Consider the following 22,460-nt stretch of genomic DNA (forward strand, 5'->3'; position numbering starts at 1 on the left):
TGCCACTTTGCGTAAAAAGTGAGTTTTACACAGTTAATAAAGTCAGATGTAGTAACACAAGTAATGAAAGATGGTTGACTACATGCGTCTTTAGCATTGGAATCTGGATGTTCATTACTCGGAATTCCCATGTGGCTAAGGATCCAGCAGAAACTCACTTGTGTGTTGTGATGGTTCAACTTAGCAATAGCGTTGTAGCCAAAAAATATGCTTTCAACAGGGCTTGATCTAAAGGCACCTGTAGCAAGCTGAAGGAAAGCATGATGTACAGCATCCAGCATTTTCAGCATGTATGATGCGCTGAAGAGTAGGCGACACATCCATAATCTAAACTGGAACAGACTAATGAATAATAAAAATACACCATACATGACCGATCGGCTTCCCAATTGGTGTTGCTAAGGACTTGGAACATATCTAAAAGTTTAAAACATTTTGTTTTTATTATTTGATGTATTTGACCCACATAAGATTGTTATAAAAAAATAAACCTAAAACCTTGACATCAGGAGAGAACGCAATTAGCTTTCCCTTGAGAAAAACTTGTGGAGTAAAAGGGTCCTGTAGGCAAGAAAACATTACACATATTGTTTTCTCAGGTGAAAAGGTGAAGCCGGTAACCTTAGACTAAGTTTCAAGGCGAGATATAGTGTTCTGTAGTAGTCTCTCTGGTCTGTAGCTGTTGAACGTGACATAATATATATATATATATATATATATGTATTTTCACCGAATGACTTCGACGCACATGACACTTAACAATCATATGGTAGCCCTGAAAAGGACTGTTTTTGTTGTCAATTGGCTTCGACAGCTCGTTGTAATTAATAACCTTATGGTAACCTTGAGAAGGTTTGTTGTTGTTGAATGGCTTTGACAGCTCGTAATTCATAACCTTGTGGTGGACCTGAAAAGGGCCGTTTTTTGTGTTAGTTCAGAAAAGCTGTTGGATCTGGAAGTTGGTCTTCGGTGAAGTCGGGGAGTTGCAGCTCATCCATTGAAGTCAGACTGGGCTTCCCCTCAGCGGTAGTTGGGTTCCCACTACAGCGTGGCAGTGGTGGCCCCCAGAGCCCTGAAGTGTCGGGTCGGCATCGGTTGTCCTTCACCGGCGCAGTCGAGGTGGATCTCCCCAAGTGATCCCATGCTGGGCCAGCTCCTGCTGCTGAGTCTGCTAGCCATGGCGATTCCTGATACCACCTTCCTGATATCAAAGAAGCTAGCGACAAGATGCTGGTATAATAGGAAAGCATTTTGAATAGCTGCTTCCAGTGATACTAAAAGGTCAATGGTGTTCAGTTTCATGTCCTCCTTATTAGTGGTAAATAAACTATTTAACTCTTTTCTTCTTACTTATGTAAAGCATATAAATTTGTTATTCTGGTTGAGTTCAGCAGATGTTTTTCATGATATATTTTTTCTTTCTAATTGTATTGTTAGTCTAAATCAATTACTAAAAAATGTAACTTAAATATTAAATAAAATATAAATACATTAATACTCTTTAAACATTAATATTCTACATGTATGCCATTTTAAACTTAACAATGTGAGATAATTTACTAATGATATAATATTTAAATAAGTGACAATGCATCTTAATGTGTTATAAATTAAGCACAGATAAAACTTGTATTTACCAGACTAACAAGGACTTTATTTAAATATATTAATGATCCAGCAGCATAAATTCTGAGTAATGAAAGGTGCACCTAGGCAGAGTTATTCAAACCATTTTTTATTCCTCTGTGTCACGAATATGTGATTTATTGTGGCATTCTTCAGTCAAGGACAATTCATGTTATATGTTACAATCTTTCAACATATCATTTATGGTTAATCAAAAATGAGTTATTAAAGTTGCCAATTATTCAGATGAAACACAGCCTACAAATTATTTTTTTATTATTGCCAAGTAATTTCATTTAATTATTTCTTATTTAATTTATATTTATATTTAACATTGTTAATTCATAATGAACAGAGAACAATTAATTAGACAGAGAGGATCAATTAAATCCTTTATAACAAGAATTTGTACATTTATTGAAAAATATAATGTCTCTCTTGTTGATATTCATCTTTTACGAATTAAACTAAGTAACCTTCAAGTGTTGCAAGGCAAATATGATGCCATTCAAATGCAACTTGAAGTGGAAGATGATGAGGATATTTGTTCAGATTGTGTATAGGTTGAAGACAATTTATGCAGTTTTGAATGTAAATTACATTGTTTAATAGATAGTATTATTAAGCAAAGACAATTCATCAAGAAGTCAATGTAGTTACAGCAACTAAGCAAACGCAACTACAACCGATTAATTTACCATTTTTTGGAGGTAATGTTTTTGACCGGCAACATTATTATAGCTTATTTAACAATTTAGTACAAAATAGAAATGTTTTAAGTAATTTACAAAAACTCTACTATCAACCTTCTTCCTTGGAGGACGAAGTGTTAGCTATTATTAAAAATTTACCGATTACGAATGAAAATTTTACAATTGCATTAGATCTATTAAAAAGGCGTTTTGACAATAAGTATACAATTACATCTCATAATGCAGATCACATTTTAAAACTAAATTCCATAAAAGGAGAATCTTTGGATAGTTTATCCAAATTTATTATCAAAATATCTTCATTTGTCAATGCTCTTGAAGCAATGCATATTCCAAATCAATACATATGAATTTATTGTTGTTCAATTGTTTTATAAAAGTTAGTTTAAATACCTTCGGAAACTTTCAATTCAAAGTTTTCCCACCTTCAAAGATTTTATAGAATTCCTTGAATTTAGAAGACAGATGCTTGAAAATATTAATGTAAATAAGTCAAACCATCAAGATATCTTAAAGACATAACTCCAAGGGACGACGACGGAACTAAATCCTACACTAAATATTTTAACGTAAATGCTAACAAGCAGTATAAGCAAATAATTTTAGCTGTTATTCAAAATTTAATTATAAGCAATGTCTAATTGGTAATTCTAATCATTATTTACATTGTTGTAAGGAATTTTAAAGTTTTTCTGTTGATGAACGGAAAGAATTTCGGGAATATCACAATTGTTTAGTTAAAGGTCATTAAGTTGACAAATGTTATTCTAAAGGTGAATGTGAAATTTGCCCTGAAAAACATAATCTTATTCATGTAAATAATATTAAATCTAAATTAAAAGACAATAAGTCTGAAAATAATAATCATTCGTCATTTAAATTGCAGTCAAACAAAAACATTATCTACCGCATTATATATTACCAATGATGTACATGGTAATAGTCATAAATGTCGAATTTTACTAGACTCGGGCAGTCAAGTGAATTTTTGTATTCATATATTCGAATGAAGGTTAGAACATACCATTAAAAAAAATTATATTCCTATTTTAGAAATAAATAATACATTCTCTGACATTACAATGTAATTGACATTATATTCTTTGTGTATGAATTTTTCATTCCAATTGGATTGTCCTATTTTAACCGAAATAACAGATTGCTTCTGACATGTACCTTTGTTATCTCGCATTTTAATTTGCCTCATAATCTGTTTTTTGCAGATCCTGAATTTAACTTAACAAAATTAACATCCTTATTGGAACACAGTTTTACTTAAATTTTATTTTACTGAGGAAATTTATTAGAAACCTTAAATATCCTGTTCTCCAAGAAACCAAATTGGGATATATTCTCAGTGGTTGCTTTCATATTAATTCTAAGAGCAATTGCATCTTTTCTCTTTGAGAAATAAAAGATGCAAAAATTTCCCAGACGCATACATAAATTTTTTGACTGCACTTGAGAACTTTTGGAAAATTGAGGAAATTAATACTGATATTTCAAAATGAAAGTTCTATTTGTAAAAAAACATTTTCAGTTAAGCTAGGCGATTTCATATTAGGCTAGGTGATTCTTTTATAAATGTAAAGAATAGTTTTTATATTGGAAAGAAGGCTAAACAATGATCCCAATCTTAAATGTGATTATTCCACTTTCATTCAAGAATATTTGGTCTTGGGTCTCGTTATTATTTAACTTCCATGATTTCTTTGTTAATAGACAAATAAATTTGTGTTATTTAGCCCATAATCCGGTACTTAAATCAGCTAGTCTAACTACTAAACTTTGAGTGGTTTTCGACGGTTCAACTAAAATCACTAACAGTTTATCTCTTAATGGTACTCTACTAGTCGGACCAGTTGTCCAACAAGATTTATTTTCTATATTGTTAAGATTTTGAATTCATTGTTATGTCATTACCTCCAACATAAAAAAGATGCATCAACAAGTACTAATTAAAAACAGTGATTCTAATTTACAACAGATTCTGTGGTGTAGTTCTCCAAAACAAGAGATAAAACATTATGGACTACGAACTGTAACTTATGTACCTCTTGTGCACCATATTTAACCACAAGATGTCTCATTCTAATATCAATTGAAAATGAAAATAATTTTCAATTTGTATTTGAATGAGACATCTTTTATTACTTCTAAAGCTATTAAAAATGATTTCTATATCAATGATCTCATTACAGGTTCATATAACCTAAATGAAGTTATTCAAATAAAGGATGTTATCTCCAAAATATTATAACAGTATGGTTTTTCACTTCACTAATGGTATTCTAATAGTTGCAGTATTTCTATGTCTAATCATAATTCATCCATACCATCTAAACAAGGACACAACATTACGTATGTTGTGTTATAGGAGTTCTATGGAACAAATATGGAACAAAAATGCAGATAAACAAAATTTCCAAATCACTGTTTTTATTAATTCTAAAATTTATACCATTATTCTTAATTAATAATTTATATTATTCTTTCCATCATAGTAGGTGTCTATGATCCTTTAGGACACAGTGGCCTTATTATATTTTTTATACAGACAGTTTATGCAATCATTTGTGATAACTCAAAATTGACTGGGATGAAATGTTACCCAAACCATTAATAATATACTGGCTTTCATTGTATAATCAGTTACATTTAATTGAATCATTTAAGATGAATAGATCCATTAATCCTAACAATAATAGTAAAATTCATTCAGTTCAACGCATGGATTTTCTGATGCCTCTATTAAGGGCGACAGTTGTTGCCTTTATATATGCACGTTATTCGCCAACTATATAATTACATCTAATCTACTATGTTCTAAATCAAAACTAACCCCCTTAAAACAAATCACATTACCCAGACTTGAACTCTGTTGGATTTTTACTACTTACGTGTTTATTCATGAAGGTATCTAATGCATTAAAGATACAATTTGATGAGATACACTTACACATGGATTCCATAATAGCACTTTGTTGGATTCATGAACATTCTTCGAGTTGGAAAGTATTTATAGGTAATAGAGTTTCTGAAATTCAGCAAAACACTTCAATTACCAATTGGCATTATATCAGATCTTCTGATAATCCAGCAGATGTACTGTCTAGAAGCTGCTCACCAAGCAAATTACTTGATATGTCAGTGTGGTGTTGTGGTCCTCTTGGCTATTACAGTCTTCTTCTCATTGGCCAAAGGATTGTAGTATTACATTTAATGATGGTAATTTGAATTCAGAATGCTTATTAGAAAGGCTAAAACTATATTAACTTCATGTGTATCTAATGTTATATGTAATTACATACAAAGGTTCTCATCTTTATACACTTTATTATGAACATTTAGCTTTTGTTTTAGATTCATTCACAATGTTATATCAGAATTCTCTGAACATAACTTTGGTACTCAACCACTATAGAATTAAATCATACTCTTTACTTTTTTATATGTCAATCCCATGTATTTCAATAATGAGATAAAGAATCTTAAAAATAATCAGGTTATTAATAAACAAAGTAAGCTTAGTTATCTAGATCCATTGTTGGATAATTTAGTTCTAATCCATGTAGGAAGCAGGCTCCAACATTCTCTCGTACAATATCACGTTAAGCATTCTATCATTTTACACCCTAGTGCGAACTTTACAAAATTAATTATCAATTATCAGAAAATGGTAATAGATATATCTCACAAACATTGGGAAACCCTAAACATACTTCCGTTCCTTGGTGAAATGATGACTGCCAAAATGCTATTAGCAAATGAAGGCAGGCACTGCGCAAATTTAACTGCAGGCCTTCAGATGAACATCTAAATTTGTACTGTAAGGATAGAGCAGTATGTCGTCAGGTATTCTTAGATACTAAGAGGAAGTCATGGACACCATATCGCTCACTACTAATAATCATCATATTCTGCAATGGTAACTATCGTAGCAGATTCGTTCCACTCTGTGTCTCTCACTTCATCATATAGTAACGAATTTCAGAGGTACTAGTTACAGATGGAAGTACTACTGTTAAACGTTGGTGATTCAATTTTAATTAAATGCTCCATTTTCATTCAACAAGTTGTCACACACACTTAAAAGACTCGTGACACTTTTCCTGGACCTGATAACATTCATCTCAGTATGCTCTCACACCTTTCCAATTTGACGCTACAACACCTATTGTGTATTTATAATGGTTTATTCTCCGCACAAGTCTTCCCCACTGGTCTGGTTAGAAACCATTATCGTACCAGTACCTAAACCTGCCAAAAACAAAACAAGCCCCTCAAGCTACCACGTCCTATCTCCTTGACAAGTATTTTATGCAAAGTGATGGAGAGAATGATGAGAAAGTGATGGAAGAATGGCCTCTGGCATACATGGTACTTAAGAGAGACATGGCCTTTTATCTGTGTGGTTTCTGCGAAGGATAATCTTCCATTTGGTTCAAATAACTGTGCCTAAGTGTACCTTTCATTATTCAGAACTTATGTTGCTGGATCATTAATATCTGTCAAAGGATATGTTTTGCAGTTCATATATTTATTAAAAAATCTCTTAACTATAATTTAACCTGATATCTGTCTTTATCACAATTGCCCTGTTTAGTGTGTATCTTCTTTTATGATTTTTAAAAAGGATGATCATAATCACTATTTTTTACATTGTGCAAAATTCTAAAAACCAGTTAGTTGTCTTTCCAGTACATTGTCCATAATATTGCGACTTTCTTATCTTCTCACTCATCTGTTATTGTGTTATTTTACTCTCCCAAATCATCAGTTTGAGTAATCAGAGGAGGTTTGTGAGAATTGAACAGAGAGGAAGTGGTAAGAGGAAAAGCAGAATTGCTGAAAGTTTTAGATGAGTTGATAGTCTATCAAAAAATTTTCTAGATTCATTTAGTTGGTGTATGCTGCAGTGATGGCTTGTTAGACATCATGATGTGTTGAGAGTGTCAGCTGCTGCTAGGGTCTTAATGGGTTATAGCGCCACCTGTTGCCTGGCTCAGCCAGAAAAAAAATTGTGTTAGATGCCCTTAGATTCACCAGTTAAAAAGATAAAACAATCATAGATTTAATTATCAGAACTAATAGAAATATTTACCAAATTATGTGAATCCTATGTAAAGAAAACTATAATAGATATAGTTTTTTTTAAGTAGTGTAACTTGCTGTGTTGTGTAAGAAAATTAATGTTTAGGAAGATAGATTAATGAGAACTAACACAAGATTTTGCTCCTTTTCTGAGAGCTAGGCTGTGTTTATATTGAAAGCAGGCTTTGACAGAATGTGAATCGGTCTTTGAAGGTTTTGTGTTACTGTTTTCTTTATGGTGTTATCGTTTTCATTTAAGGTTACTGTGTGTACTTAAACTGACCTTTTACCTTTAATGATGGATGAATTTTTTAACATGAAATTTTTAGCTTGACTGAAATTTGAACTTAAAACTTTCATAGGAAGATGTTGATTTTACGCATGTTGGTTGGCATTGTTCAAAACAACTAATTGCATCTGGACAGTGATAGTGAAGCAAATTTTAAATTGAAGGGAAAGATTGCTCAATAATAATAAAAAAAAGTAGCTGGCATCTTGGTTTAGACACCTGACTTTGAGTATAGGTAGAAGTAGAATGATTTGTTAATTCCAAGAAGCAAAGTAATTTAATTTGACATGTTTTGTATTTTTGTATGATGTAAAATTGTTTTTGCAGCACAAGTTGCTTTATTAATTTTAATCTTTTCATTTCTGGATTTATCTAAGTTGTGGACCAATCCTAAAGGCTGAAGGCCTTTAGGATTTGAAAATCTTGTCTTGCTTTTAGTTTTATTTGATTGGGTTGTACATTTTAATTTTCAGGTTCTGTTGCAAAATTAGCAATAATGGTTGTTGATGATTATTAGGGCATCCAAATTTTTAAAAAGCCTATTGTATAAGATTAGTTTACTTTGCAGTGTGAAAATGTAATATAATTGCTGATTGTCAAGGATTAGAAACATAAAAAATGTTATAGCAACACGCTGTTGTAATAACAATGAAAATACCTTCTGGAAGCAAAATATTGTGTATTTAGAAAGCTAATGATTTTTTCCTTTGATAACACTGATAAACATAGTTTTTGTTTCCTAACATGCGATAGATGATTTTAATATGTTTTTTATGCTGAAAATGAATATGAACTCAGAATATTTCTACCGTCCACCATTTTAAAAAAAATTTTTAATTTTAATTAAAGGATTTTTTTCATTTTTCAATGTACAGTTAGCATTTCAAGCTCCTATATTGTATTGTGTTAGCTCATATTTTATTGTTTAACTTTGTTAACAATAAAATATTTGTAAGCTGTACACAAACAATACTGGACAAAGAATTAAATCATATCGTAATCACGTATTATGACATTATATCTAATACTGAAGATTGAGCCTTGATTGACAAGATTAATCATGTCTTTCTTTCTTTTTCCTGTTGAGTCTCCGGTAACTACCATTTAGATAATACTTCAGAGATTAATCATGTCTGTGCAGATCAAAACATAACACTGCTGCGTTGTTTGTATTAAGCACTGGATTTGGGAATGAATTAATTTTGTTCAGTCTTATTGCTGTCTTAAGTTTGTTAACAGTGCTGTGTCATAATGCCTCAAAATTGTGTAATTGATGTGGGTGCATTTTGTTATGAATGTGGTGAGTTTACCATAGAATCAAATAGAAAAAACACACCTTCAATTAAAACAGCATATAATTTGTACTTTCAGTGTAAAATTTGTGATCAGGATAAGATGTGGGCTCCTCATTTAGTATGCACTAATTGTTCTGTATATCTAAGAGGATGGCTGAAAGGTACACAGAAGGCTGGCTTTGCTATTTGGTGTACTATGGTTTGGCGTGAACCAAAGGATCATGTAACCAATTGTTACTTTTGTTTAACAATTGTGGCTGGAATTTCTAAAAACTCTAAACATACTGTAAAATATTCTTCATTGCAATTTGCAATCAGGACTGTACCTCACAGTGAAATTATTCCAGTTCCTGAGCCATCTGTGAATGTTAGTTTAGAAAGCAGCAATAAAGAATCAGGCAGTACTGAAGAAGACAACAATGATTTTGATTTTGAATTATCTTCCAATAAACCACATCTTATATCACAAGGTGAATTATTAAATGACTTGGTTAAGGATTTAATTTATCAAAAAAAAAAGAAGCTGAACTGTTAGGATCTAGTTTGCAAGGTTGGAATTTACTTCAAAAAAACACAAAAATTTTGGGATTTCGAAGTGGACAAAAAGAACTTTCTCAGTACTTAATTGATGAAAATAATTTTGTTTATTTCACAAATATTGATGAGCTTATGTTGCAATTAGGACAAGTTCATAAACCTGAGAACTGGTGCCTTTTCATAGATTCGTCCAAGTATAGTTTAAAAGTGGTTCTACTGCACAACTGTAACAAATATCTTTTGATACCAATCGCTTATGGTATTAATTTGAAAGAGACACGATGTGATGAAAGACGTTGTTGGAAAATAAATTATGTAAAACATAGCTGAAACATATGTGGTGATTTGAAAGTTAAAGTTATTTTGTTAGGCATACAGTTAAGCTATACTCAGTGTATGTGTTTTCTTTACAAATCGGACAGCCGAGCTAGGGATAAACATTATGTTACCAAAGAGTGGAAGAAACGAGACAACTTAACTCCAAATGGGAAAAATATTATTCATAAGTCCTTAGTTGAACCCAAAAAAATATTTTTACCCCAACTCCATATCAAGCTCGGACTAATGAAAAATTTTGTAAAAGCTATGAAGGATAGTCCCAGATTTTTGTACATCAAGCAGAAATTTCAAATGTAAGTGAAGGAAAAATTAAAGAAGGATTATTTGTTGGTCTTCAAATAAGAGAGTTGGTCAAAGATGGTGTATTTAACTCGATGTTAAATAATGTAGAAAGTGCAGTTTGGGCTTCATTTAAAGATGTTTGCAAAAGTTTTCTCAGCAAACAAAAATCCAACAATTACCATGATGATTGTTAATCAACTTCTTACTTCATACAGAGCTATGGGGTGGAGTATGTCTTTGAAAATCCATTTCCTCCACTCATATCTGGATTTTTTCCCAGACAACCTTGGAGATGTAAGTGATAAACACGGTTACAAGAACATCTTTAGGCAGCACTAAAGAAGACAACAATGATTTTGATTTTGAATTATCTTCCAATAAACCACATCTTATATCAAAGGTGAATTAACATTTTCACCAAGACATTTCGGTGATGGAAAGCTGCTATAAAGGGAAATGAAATACTAATATGGTAGCAGATTGCTGTTGTACATTAATTCAGGATTTGCCTGAGACTATTTATAAAAGTTAAGCATCAGCGAAATCATTAACACAGTATGGTCATGCAAAATTGTAAATTTTACAGAATTTAACTATATTTCCCCCTAATTGTTTTTGAAGTGTAATTTATTTAAAACTAAGCATGATAGAAAAATTGTATTTACAGATCTTTAATGTATGCAAAAAAAGTAATGCAATAAATGGTATCATACTTACAGAAACATTGGAATGTTTTACATTATAGCAATAGGAAGTTGAAACATACATAGAAAGGTAAAAATGCAACTACCTGCCATTGACATTATTTCCTGCAAATTGAACCTTAATGAAGTTGTTTAAACGGTGTTAGCATTTTTTAGCAGATGACTAGTAGTCAGTCATAAAAAAATTATTTCTTTCTGGAATATTTATCATTTAACAACTTATTACTTATTCTGCATTTGTTTTTGTAACAATGAACATTTCATTTCTGAAATTTTAGAAGTTGGTTTTTCATTGTATTTTTTTATTTATGTAACTGAAAAAGATTACTACCATAAGGCTGTGTACATGTACTTGTTTAATGTTTTAATAATCATTTGTTATTGAAAGATGTATAGAAGTTTTTTTATTAATAAAAAAATACCTAGAGAATATTTTTATCATAATATAGAGTTCCTGTTGTAATAAAGGACTTGCTTTTTACTTTAAGTTAGCAAATTTTTTTAATCCTATTAAAAAATCCAATTTAACCCCCTTTTTAAATTGTTATTGTGATTTGTATATGTGACAAAAATGTGATTAGAGAGATTTGCATTATTTTTGCTAGTACAGTTGGTTAAAGAAGACAATGAAAGAGAGCTGCATGATTGAATAAGGGAAGGCATACCTTATAACAGATGATTGGATCAGTTTCACTGAATTTTAGGTATGTTGTAATGTTTTTGAAGTTGTGTATGTGAAAATGTGATGATTTGTTTTGTTGACAACAGACAAGATATCCTTAACTTGAGGTATCACTTTCGGTTGCTTGGTGGAATTATGGATGAATTTTCTTGAACTTTTGAAATATGAGGAGTATGAAAATACCATTCATGTATAAAATTTTGTGGCTCAAAAGTTTCCAAAACTACTAGATCAATTTCATTGGAATCTACATATGCTGTAGTTTTGTATGTGAAGTTGTGCATGTAAAAAATTTGTTGAAGATTAGTTGAGAGCCGTTCTTGAGTTATGCACACTAAAAGGTTGACAACAGACAACATAACCTTAATTCGAGATTATGTTTATTGTATAGTGGTGTATTTTTCATACATGCTTACACAGTGGTAAGCGAGTTTAAACTTGATACTTGTGTAGGGTCTACTTGTTAATCGACCATATGTAGTACATTGTACTCTAAAAATCAGTGCGTTTCTGACTATGAAATAGTGAAGGCGCTGAAAATGAAAAGTCTATTTTCTTCCGCAGTACTGTTCAAGAGTTTTTTGATTGAGGTCATGTTTGGTGTTCATAGATATTTTCATGTTGAAAAATGTGAAGAATATATGAGCTTTTACAGGGTTTCAAGTAATTCTTATATTTTCAGAAAGAAATAAAAGGAAAGAAAACTTTATATAAAGTAACAAAAATCTAATTTGCATTTTTTTTTTTTTTTTTTATACTTTGTCTTAGACTTTTCTCATTTTTGTTTCTTACTAAAACATAACATTCTTTACCTTAATTCTTTAAGGTTTGCACAAAAGTGCAAACATAATTCTCCTTGTTTTATAGGAATTTAGAATTATTCTGAAAAATCCATCCATACTGAAAAAAATCTAGAAATCTCTTCTTGATATTGTTGGACCTACCTGTTTGTTATTCATCTTAACATAAGTACAATTTTCAAAATATGCTTGTGCACTAACATTATTAGATAGCAGGCTTTTTACCACATTTTGCCTATATATTTCACCTTTAAAACTAAGATTATGTTATTGATTTTATTGAATTCAACATCTGGTATGTGGAAAAAAGGCGAACTGAGGACTATTGACTACATTATCAAATTTGGTATTATTTTATATAAATCAGCAATATTTTAAGTGATCATTAAAGTATTGTATGCGATTGGAACAACAAAACATTTTCATTAGGATTTAAACTTATGCAGTTCTTAATACAGTCAGCTGGAAACAATGGGGAATATCCATAAATTGCTTTACAAATCTGATTACACAAATGAAACAAACTATAATGTTGATAAACATAACTGAAGACGTATATAAAAATAAATATCAGTATTAGAGAAAAATAAAAATAAAACTGCTTAATGCTATAATAATTTAACTATATCAATAAATGCCCTACAGCTTTATTTAATAGAGATTCAGCAAGATTCAGACAATTGCTAAGGAATTACTAAAAGATTATGTACAGCCTGCTTGTTTATTTTTTCTGAACAACCTTATGATTTTGTATGTTTAAAACTTCAGAAATGATATAAAGTAAGTAAGTATTTTGTGCCATATTCTAATCGATTTATAACAGTAGTTTTTTTGTTTGACGTAGTAGGTTTGCATAATAGTTTGGAACTTCTTTTGTTTTCCCAATATTTTTAATTTTTTCACTCTTGTTGTTTTTCTTCCTCGGTCCACTTTCTTCCTATACGCCTCACATCCTTCTCTGAAAATTTATTCTTTAATTAATTTTCCAAATTGGTCTGTAACAGGTTTTTTTAGTGATTTTTTAAGTTTTAAGATCGTTTTCTACTTTTTTAAACCAGCTTGTTTTAATAGTAATACTATAAAGTTAAATATTTGTTTTCGCTCACTCGGTATAAATGATAATAAAATTGTAATTTTCTTCTTCGGATGGTATAATTTATTTTTTCTGTATAATTTTAAATTTGTTTCACTTTTTAATCTATAAATTCCGCCGTGTAACCGGGTTCATATATGTTTCTTAATTTTTTTTCTATTTTAAAATGGTTTTTATCCGAAAAACTTTGTGAACACTCAGCGCCATGTAACGCATCTGGAAGAATAACTTTTGTAATATCTGAGTTTAGCATTATGCGACAGCGATTTTTTATTATATAAATTTCGTGTAAGTTGACGCTAACGCCATTTTTTGCGTTCGCTCTTTTAGCGATTCGTTTTCTAGAGTGTTTGGCCATTATTAATTGTAAAGAAATTAAAATTTTGATAGTCTTTTAATTTCCTGATTTTCGAGAATTTTTAGCGTTTTTAAATTTGTTTATATATCCCGTTTTAACATTCCGGCAATATTTTGTTTTTCGAGTTCTTTCTTCCATTCTGTAAATACTTTTTTCTTAAGTACAGTAAGAGGATCTGGAGAAAGACCGGAGGAAGAAAAGTTTGTGCAAATCGGGTTAAAAGTGGAAAGTTTAAACTTCAAGACTTTCTAATAAAATTCTCAATAGTGCTATTTTTTGTAAAATTCGCTTCTATTTTTCGGCATCTTTGTTTTAAAAAAAATCTCGTTTGGTTTTCTAAAAATTTTAGAGGTTTCGTTTTTAATTTCTTTCCAAATTTTAATGTTTTCTTCAATTGGGTTGAAATTGATTTTTTTCCAGTTTTTTTTCGTTTAACAAGAGCTACTCGCAGGCATTATTCTATTAAGCTTGCTTCTTTCTCTTAGCTTGGGAAAAAGATTCTTCTGCGGATTTAATATATTTACTTTTAATTTGTCCCAGGTGTCCTCTTCGATGTTTGAAATTTTGTTTTTCCAATTTCAATGGTTTCTTCCTTTAAATCAATTTTTGGACATTAAATCTTTTAATATTATTCGGTTTCTTAATATTTGGTAGGAATTTTAGTTTAATTTGCCAAATAATGGTCGGAATCGAAATCCGATTTTCTAAATTTGACATTTAAAATTTCTTTTGTATCTTCTTTGGAACCTGATCTAATTGGAACTCTCCTAGTTCGGACTCTTTCAAGTTTTGCACTTTTGTTGGAACTTTCCTTAGTTTTGTCGATATAAGCTTTAATCCAAAAGTTTTACAAATTATGATCAATCTTTGACCATTTGAATTTGTCTTTTTGTGTGCCGAGTATAGCACAGCCGTTCTAAAAAGGCACTTTTTCCGCTCTTCTTACAGCCTTACATCTACTCCCCTCCGCAAATGCCTTGCCATGCTCGGCTATACTTCCCTTTCCTTTTATTTCTCGATCTTCTTCTTCTCTCCCAATTTGTGCATTAAAATTTCCAAATAGAATTTTTACGTGGTTTTATTTTTGTTAAATTTTTTCCAATTTCTTTTTTTAAAGTTTATCACTTTTTGGAATTTTAATGTTATCGTAATTTATGAACGCTAATTAAGTCCTAATATTTGTTTTTACACTTTATTGTAAGAATAGAAAGCCTATTATTTGGGGGACATTTATAATATTATTTTTATACCGTTTATCTACTAAGAAAGCAGTTCCGAAGCATTTAATTTTCTTTGGGCCCTTAATCTTTTCTGCTGGCTCTCCTCTTAGAATTTAGAAACATTTCCTTATTAAAGCTATTTTCGTCTTGGAATCTCATTTACTGGATCATGGAAATTTTAATTCAGAATTTATTTAACAATTTTTTAAAATTCCATTAGTTTACCGGTTTTTAAGGGTGAATTTGAATTGTTAAAATAAAGTATTTATTTTTAAATTTTAGTTTCTGTTTTAGTTCTAAGTTTCCAGAATCCTGACCTACTTGATGCCTTTTTTTGTATCCGGCCCCGCAGAATCCTAGTTGGCCAGTGGCACGTTCTTGTTACGTGATGGATTAAAACTTGGAAGGACTAGCATTGTGCACTGCGCATCCTCAGATTTCTACGCCTCTAACCTCCCGGGAGTACGCAGGATCCGGCGATGCCGTGCCCTACGGAAGTCGTTGACCCGGTAGGCCGAGACTCGGGTCTTTTATGCTGCCATTGCCATTACCTTCTCCCCAAGGGAGGGATCCAGCCAGGTCTCTTGTCTTCTATATTCCCACGAACTCAGGGGGTCCCCGGTCAGTCATCGTAGGCGGCCCACCTCAGCGAACCGCTCTCTCATGAGCAGGGCTGCCCCTGTGAGTCCCTACCTCCATACTACATTCCGTCCCATTCCCTGGCGTCACATTCTTTGGTCTTTATAATCCTCTTGACCATGGTAACAATAGGTGTCCCATTCATGTTCCTGATGGGCGGGAACCGTCAGTTACCACCGGCGTCGTCAACTTGACCACCGGGACGGTTTCACCTTGCACCTTTGTTGCTGTCTGTGGTAATACCATCTTTATTTTACCTAGCTGTCCTTTTAGTGTGTGTGTATCAGGTGTGGCCAAATTTAGGGGCTACTATTTAGCTTTTAGGGGCTACTTTTTCCATAAAATATAGTCTGCGGTCGACTATGGATATGGGCAAATAATTTTAAAATTTTAGAAGATAATTAAAAAAGTCATTATATCGCCGATTTAAATTGCAAACTTCCACTTTTGGTCAAAAATTACATTTTCACACTATTAGAAAGAGAAAAACACCTTACATTGGCTATGAAACACCGCTATTATGCACCTATTTAATTGAAATCACGTGACAAGCAAAAAATTTATGTGTTTTAAGAAAGTTGTGCAAAATATGCTGAATATTTTATGAATTCAAACAATATTTATTAAAATTTAAAAAAATACAATGTTAAGAAATAAATACGAACAAAACATATTTTTTATTTTATGAATTCCAACAATATTAATTAAAATTAAAAAAAAAAACAATGTCAAGAAATAAATACGAACAAAACAAATTTTAAGCATACAATTTTTATTTGGATGAAACTTGGCATTGCATAAGAGCAGCAAGTTTCTCAAAATTTGGCTCATATGAACTTAAAGCAATTCTTAAGCATGACTCTAAATGTAGATCCGTTATTTGCGATCGCTGTTTTGTTTTGATCGCATTCATATAAGAAAATGCGGATTCACATAAATATGTGGAGCCAAAGAAGGCATTGAAACGAGCAACAATTGTCCAAATATTTGGATATTTATCTTTGCTTATTAGTTTCCAAAAATTGCTATCTGAAACCATTGATTTTAGATTTATATCGCATTTAATATTTAGTATTTCTTCTTCTAATTCTGCTATATTTGTAGTATTAAGAAAATTGTGAAGTTTCTGTGCAAGACTTTCAACGTCGATGTCATTAAATGGGTAAGATAAAAAACAGGCAATATCTTCAAGTTCACTTAGTTTGAGAAATCTTCTATCAAATTCATTTAGAAGCATTCCAATAACATCAGCATATTTGTCGTAAGCAACAGTCTTGTTATTTTTAGATTCATCTGCCAGATTTTGATAGTGTTTTAAATCACGACGCTTTAGTTGCATTGCAAGCATATTTAATTTTTCCTTAAATGACTTCAAAATGCTAATCATATGTATTATTGTTTTACCTTTACCCTGTAGTTGCTGATTTAATTGGTTTAATTTTTCAGTAACATCACAGAAAAAAGCAAGATCGAGAACCATTCTTGATCATTTAATTGCGGATATGAATCACCTTTACATTGTAAATATGAGGTTATTTGTGGCAGAAGTTCTCTAAATCTTGCTAAAAATGTAGCATGACTTAATCATCTTACATCAGTATGAAGTAACAGTTCATTGTGTTCTTCACTGCATTCATTCAGCAAAGCGCGAAACTGACGACGTGACAAACTTTTAGATCTTATGGAATTTACAATTTTAAACGCAACATCCATAGCATGATTAAATTTTAACACTTTTGAACATAATATTTGAGTATGTATGATACAATGGTAGTCAATAAAATTTGGAATGTCATCATCACCTTTACACAATGCAACGAAGCCACTTTTGTTGCCAATCATTGCTGGAGCCCCTTCAGTGGTTATTGATACCAGAAAATTTGTTCGTGCAATATAATTTTTAAATAAATCAAAGATATCTTGACCTCTTGTGCGATCATGCATTGGAATAATAGTTAATAATTCTTCTGTAACCAACATATCATCGAAAACCATTCGAATAAAAACACATAATTGTGCAGTACCGATATAGTCCGTAGATTCGTCAAACTGCAGTGATAATACAACGCATTTATTAATGTTTTCATGTAAAATGTCTTCAAGATTTCGGCTCATTCCTTCTGTTCTACGCATAACTGTATTTCGCGATAACGACATATTTTTGATTAATGTCATTATTTCAGATTTATTTTTAAAATTCTGAAACAATTCTTCTCCAGCTTTAATGAATGCCTCTTTCCATATTTCCCCATCTTGAAACGGTTTGTTGTGTTTAATCAAAGTTTCAGCAACTTTGAATGAAGCAATCGTAGCTGTCTTCGAATTTGTATTGTATTTTAAAAAACTATTTTGTTGTGCAGTTATTTGTGCCTTCAGTTGTTGCACTTTTGTTTTTCTTAACGCAGTGCCACGTGGATAATCTTCTTAATAATTTTTATGATTTGTTAGATAATGTCTTTTAACGTTTTCTTTCTTAGACAAAGCTACTGTTGCATTGCAAATAAAACGGATACATTTATCTTTCATCATAGTAAAGAAATAATCTTCTTCCCATTCACTGTGATAATGATACGTTTTTTTCCTGCTTGTACTTGGATTATTCATTCTAAAATAATAGGGTTAAATATTATTTTAGAATTTACCTACTAAAGATATTATTACGGAATATTTAAAACAATAATCAACATACTTACTTCTGTTCGCTATCACTGACTGTCACTTCACTGGCTGTCACTTTGCTATCTAACTCTCTAACACACACTGATACTGATATGCGCCCTGTCTATGTTCACTACAGAGAAAAAGCAAGTTGAGACACACGGCCACACAGCTACCAACTAGCGCCGACAGAGCGCGTTCAGTATTACTACATTGTTTATCTTATCAGGATAAATATAAACAGTATGTGTATGTTTCACAAATAATTTATTATTGTAAGATTAAATTATAGAATTAAGAATTTCAATCATTTATTTAAGTTAGAACAAATTGTTCAACTTTGGCTTCGCGGGCTACTTTTAAAGCCTTTGCGGTCGACCGCGGTCGACTTGTTGGCCATCCCTGATATATATATATATATATATACACATCAATATATGTTTAACAGCCGATCTGAATTTTCCTTCCCGTGAAACAAACATAGGTAACGGTGAGTTCTCCACCACTCGAGTAACTCCAGCGCACTCTCTTCTCCCTCCGTTAAATTGTAGAAGATCTTATACTTGTCCCGAATTGTCTTGTCTTCATTCCTACCCATGATTACGGCTTCTTTTGTAATTATGTCTCCCTGCCTAATGTTTGTAGCCAGTGCAGCCGTTCCCACGGATCCCCATCGACACTCTTAAGTTTCTGAATAAACATACATCACCTTCAGACGATCCTGCATTGGCCACCAACTGCACGTGTGTAGATAGATCAGTAGGCCACCGCTTCGTTGCCAACCCTATCAGTTCTCATCCAATATATTTCATGTCAAACGTTTGTGGTTCTTCTGTTTGTGTTGCTTGATTTATTTGTTTTAAAGGTGAAGAAAAATCTAGTAGTGCTTGTAGACCGCTAAGGATTGCCTGTAGCTCCCTCTCATTCGTGTTTATAAAGTTATTCAGTCCAGTGCCATGATTTTGTTTCAGTGAATGTAGCAAGTATGATTATAGCAAGTCCCAGTCTGTTGGTTAGATCTTTCAGATCTCCTGGAGGAGGGTCTTCCTTTTCTGTAGACCACTGCTTTGCTCATTTTCTTCCTTTGCCTTTTTTTTACCAGGTTTGGGTTTGTCTGGCCCAGCCGAAGTCGTGGGGGGATGATTCTTCCTACTCCATCATGTTTCTTTCGTTCCAGTAACCACCAGAGAAGTTTAAAAAATTTTTCACTGTTACTAGAGTAATCTACGTTGAATTCCTCGTTCCCTGATACCCCACACAATGAGGTTCAGTGTTCAAAAAAACTGGGTGACAGGAGTGTTTTGGGAAGCAGGAAAACAAATTGAGGGGGAAGGTGGTCAGGATATGTATTTCCAAAAATCAAGTCAAAAAATTCTGGGTGGTTAGTGGGTAGGGAAGGACCTGGGATGGATAGATTCCAGGGGGTTTGGGTCTAGGAAGTATGGAAAGGGAGTTATTAAGAAAAAAGTGTTTCCCCTTATAAGACTGTCTATGGACTTAGAAAAATATACGTTACTCACTAGAGCAATAGAAGAAAAATTTTCTGAGTCCTTGTTTATTCAGTTCAGTTGCCTGTCTGGTCGTGTAAGTCAAAAGGCCACTCAAATGGTAGTCCTTATTGCCAATGGCAATAAGGTCGATGACAGTAAAAGTGTAATAAAAAAGTTGTCCATTATCCGTTAATCATAATTTTCTTTAAAACACGTTCACAAATATTTCTACCAATAGTTCCAGTAATCCAAACCAGAAAACCACACCGAAAAACCAACCAAAATCTCAAAAAAAACATGGAGCAAGTCAACAGCACGTCCACTCCATACAAGTGTTCTTGCTCAACTCATGATGTATTAGAACTGCCTGCATTTTAATTCACTCTCTTCGTCTTTTTCTAATAAAAAGAGCTATCCAGCCAAATCACATGAAGGCATGCACCAAATTTGAAATCAGAGTAAAGTGTTTGCATTTGGATTCTTCTTGGCAAATGTTTTAAAAGAAAAAGTGGTTGCATTTTGAAAAAAGTGTCGTAATTTAAATTGGCCTTAACAATTATTTTATTTATTTTTTTTTAATTTATTTGCCACACTATGGACAATTTCAGCTATCTTAGCAGTAGGTTCTTTTCTTCTTTAAGAACTTGCTTGACTACAGAGATAGATTTTGTGAATAATATTTTGATTGCACTAATGTTTTAATCTAAAGCTTCTTTATTTTGAAAATATTGAACAACATTATAAATAATTTTTTGTCCATGCTTGTAAATGCTGAACCACATGCTCTAATAGATAAAATTATATTAAAAAAAAAATACTGAGAGTATCCCAAAGGAACTTCTGAAAATTGTATTAACATTATCAAGCATGACATGACAATAAATACAGTTTGAAAGTATCAGTTTTCATAAGTGATAGTTCAGTAAGGTGTGATTTATGTTACGTTAACGATTAACAAATTTTTAATTAAGACAAAAAAAAAGAATTTTTTTTAAATTATGGCATGTGCTTATTTTCATAAACACTGTTATAACTTAACAAAATGTTATATAAAAAAGTCAGCACTGAGAAAATGAAATTATTAAGTGGTTATTATTATTCACTTGACTGAACAATTTACTTATTGAAAAAAAATAATATTGTATAATTTGAAATATTTTTTAAGTGCTTTTCAAGATTGATGAGTATTGTTCTGACAAAACATTGTAGATGTCTGATGTTGCAGGCATGAAAAATTCAAATAAAGATAGTTTCATAAACACTTTTTCTAGTTTTGGCTGTTAAGGGAGTTTACTCATATTTTTGCTTCTGTTGTATGTTAAGGATGGTATGTCAATGTAGGTAAGCGAATAGGAAAATTTATGGTTTTGTTTAATTTGATTTGAAGAATGGTTTTTCATTTATATCTCAGTTTCTGTTAAGTTACTATATAAATATCGATAAATAACTGCAAAAAGGTTTTTAGGGGGTGGTGTAATTATCATTGCTAAATTGTTAAAAAGCTGAAATTTAAGCTAGTTAAAAATTTTACTTTTATTAAAAACCAAACAGAAGAAAAAATGTTTAAGGTATATATAAAGTAGGTTTAAAATAAAAGTTTCCATGTGCCATTTTCAAATTAGTATATTTTTTACCTTAATCAGAAGAAATAAATTCATATAAAAATTATAGACAAGTTGTTTCATCAAAACTGCATATTGAAAATATGTTCAAATTACAAAATTGCAAAAAAAGTCAATGCACTGATGTTTCAAACATTTTTCTTTTAATGACGAAAACTTTCTTAATTATATTGTAATTAAGAAAAACTATTTTATATTAATAAAGAGAAAATCGAGAGCTATTTTGGTTATGCAAGTTTTATTTTAAGTAATATGATATATTATAACATGTTTCTCCCCCTACCATTTTCTCTTGTATGGTTTCACTTTTATGTTTTCTTTTAGCTGCTGTATTTTAGTTATGCAAGATGTGTAAGAGTAGTAGATTTCTAATAGTAAAGTATTAGTTTCTGTTCTTATATTGTTTTTCAAGTGTATAGTTTATTTTATTTAGTAAATTTTATGAAGTTTTGAACTTATGATGGGAATGAGTGCATATTTATTCTTGTTTTATCATTTTATCTAAATTAATATAATTAACCTCTGATACTTTTTCTAAAATGGTAAACTGTGAAAGGTTTTGGTGTTGTCAAAACTTGAAAACCACTTTTGTAATATTACTAGTGAATAGTATGTCAGTTCTGTAACATTCAAAATATTGATATCCGTTTCTTATTTGTTGGTATTCTGGGTTTGAATCCAGATTGAGCTTTGCATTTTTCACACTACAAAATTCATTTCTTAGATGGAAAAATGAATAAAAATAATTTGAAATTGGCCTATTATTACTAAATTAGTAATTATTGCACTTATTTTTAAAATTTCAATGAAGAAAATAGAAAAGTTCTTCTAAGATGTGTTGTAATCTGTTTAATTTTATTAACTTATGAAAGTGACATTGATTACAGTACCTAAAGGATTAAGATTGTACAGATCTTTTATTAAAAATACCTTGTTGAATTTTATAAGTAAATGTGTACTGTTGGATAATGATAGGGAATAAATGTTAATATAGTAGTTAATACCAGATTAATATTTGT

General features: G+C 31.4%; 1 protein-coding gene across 5 annotated transcripts in view; it reads left to right on the top strand.

Annotated features, from left to right (window-relative positions):
* The window catches only part of LOC142322261 (leucine-rich melanocyte differentiation-associated protein-like), a 50,880-nt gene that overhangs the window by 5,667 nt on the left and 22,753 nt on the right, over positions 1-22,460 (top strand). Inside the window, exon 2 of one of the 5 annotated variants that reach the window (XM_075361146.1) lies at positions 934-1,318. The exons of 3 other annotated variants lie outside the window; for them this stretch is intronic. In XM_075361146.1, coding sequence (XP_075217261.1) covers positions 1,286-1,318 — 33 coding nt within the window. In that variant the 5' untranslated portion in view covers positions 934-1,285. Of the gene's footprint in view, positions 1-915; positions 1,319-22,460 lie in introns of all 5 variants that reach the window. One more of the 5 variants, XM_075361145.1, reaches the window with a different exon arrangement.

This window comes from Lycorma delicatula, chromosome 3, assembly GCF_047948215.1.
Source record: "Lycorma delicatula isolate Av1 chromosome 3, ASM4794821v1, whole genome shotgun sequence".
NCBI lineage: Eukaryota > Metazoa > Arthropoda > Insecta > Hemiptera > Fulgoridae > Lycorma > Lycorma delicatula.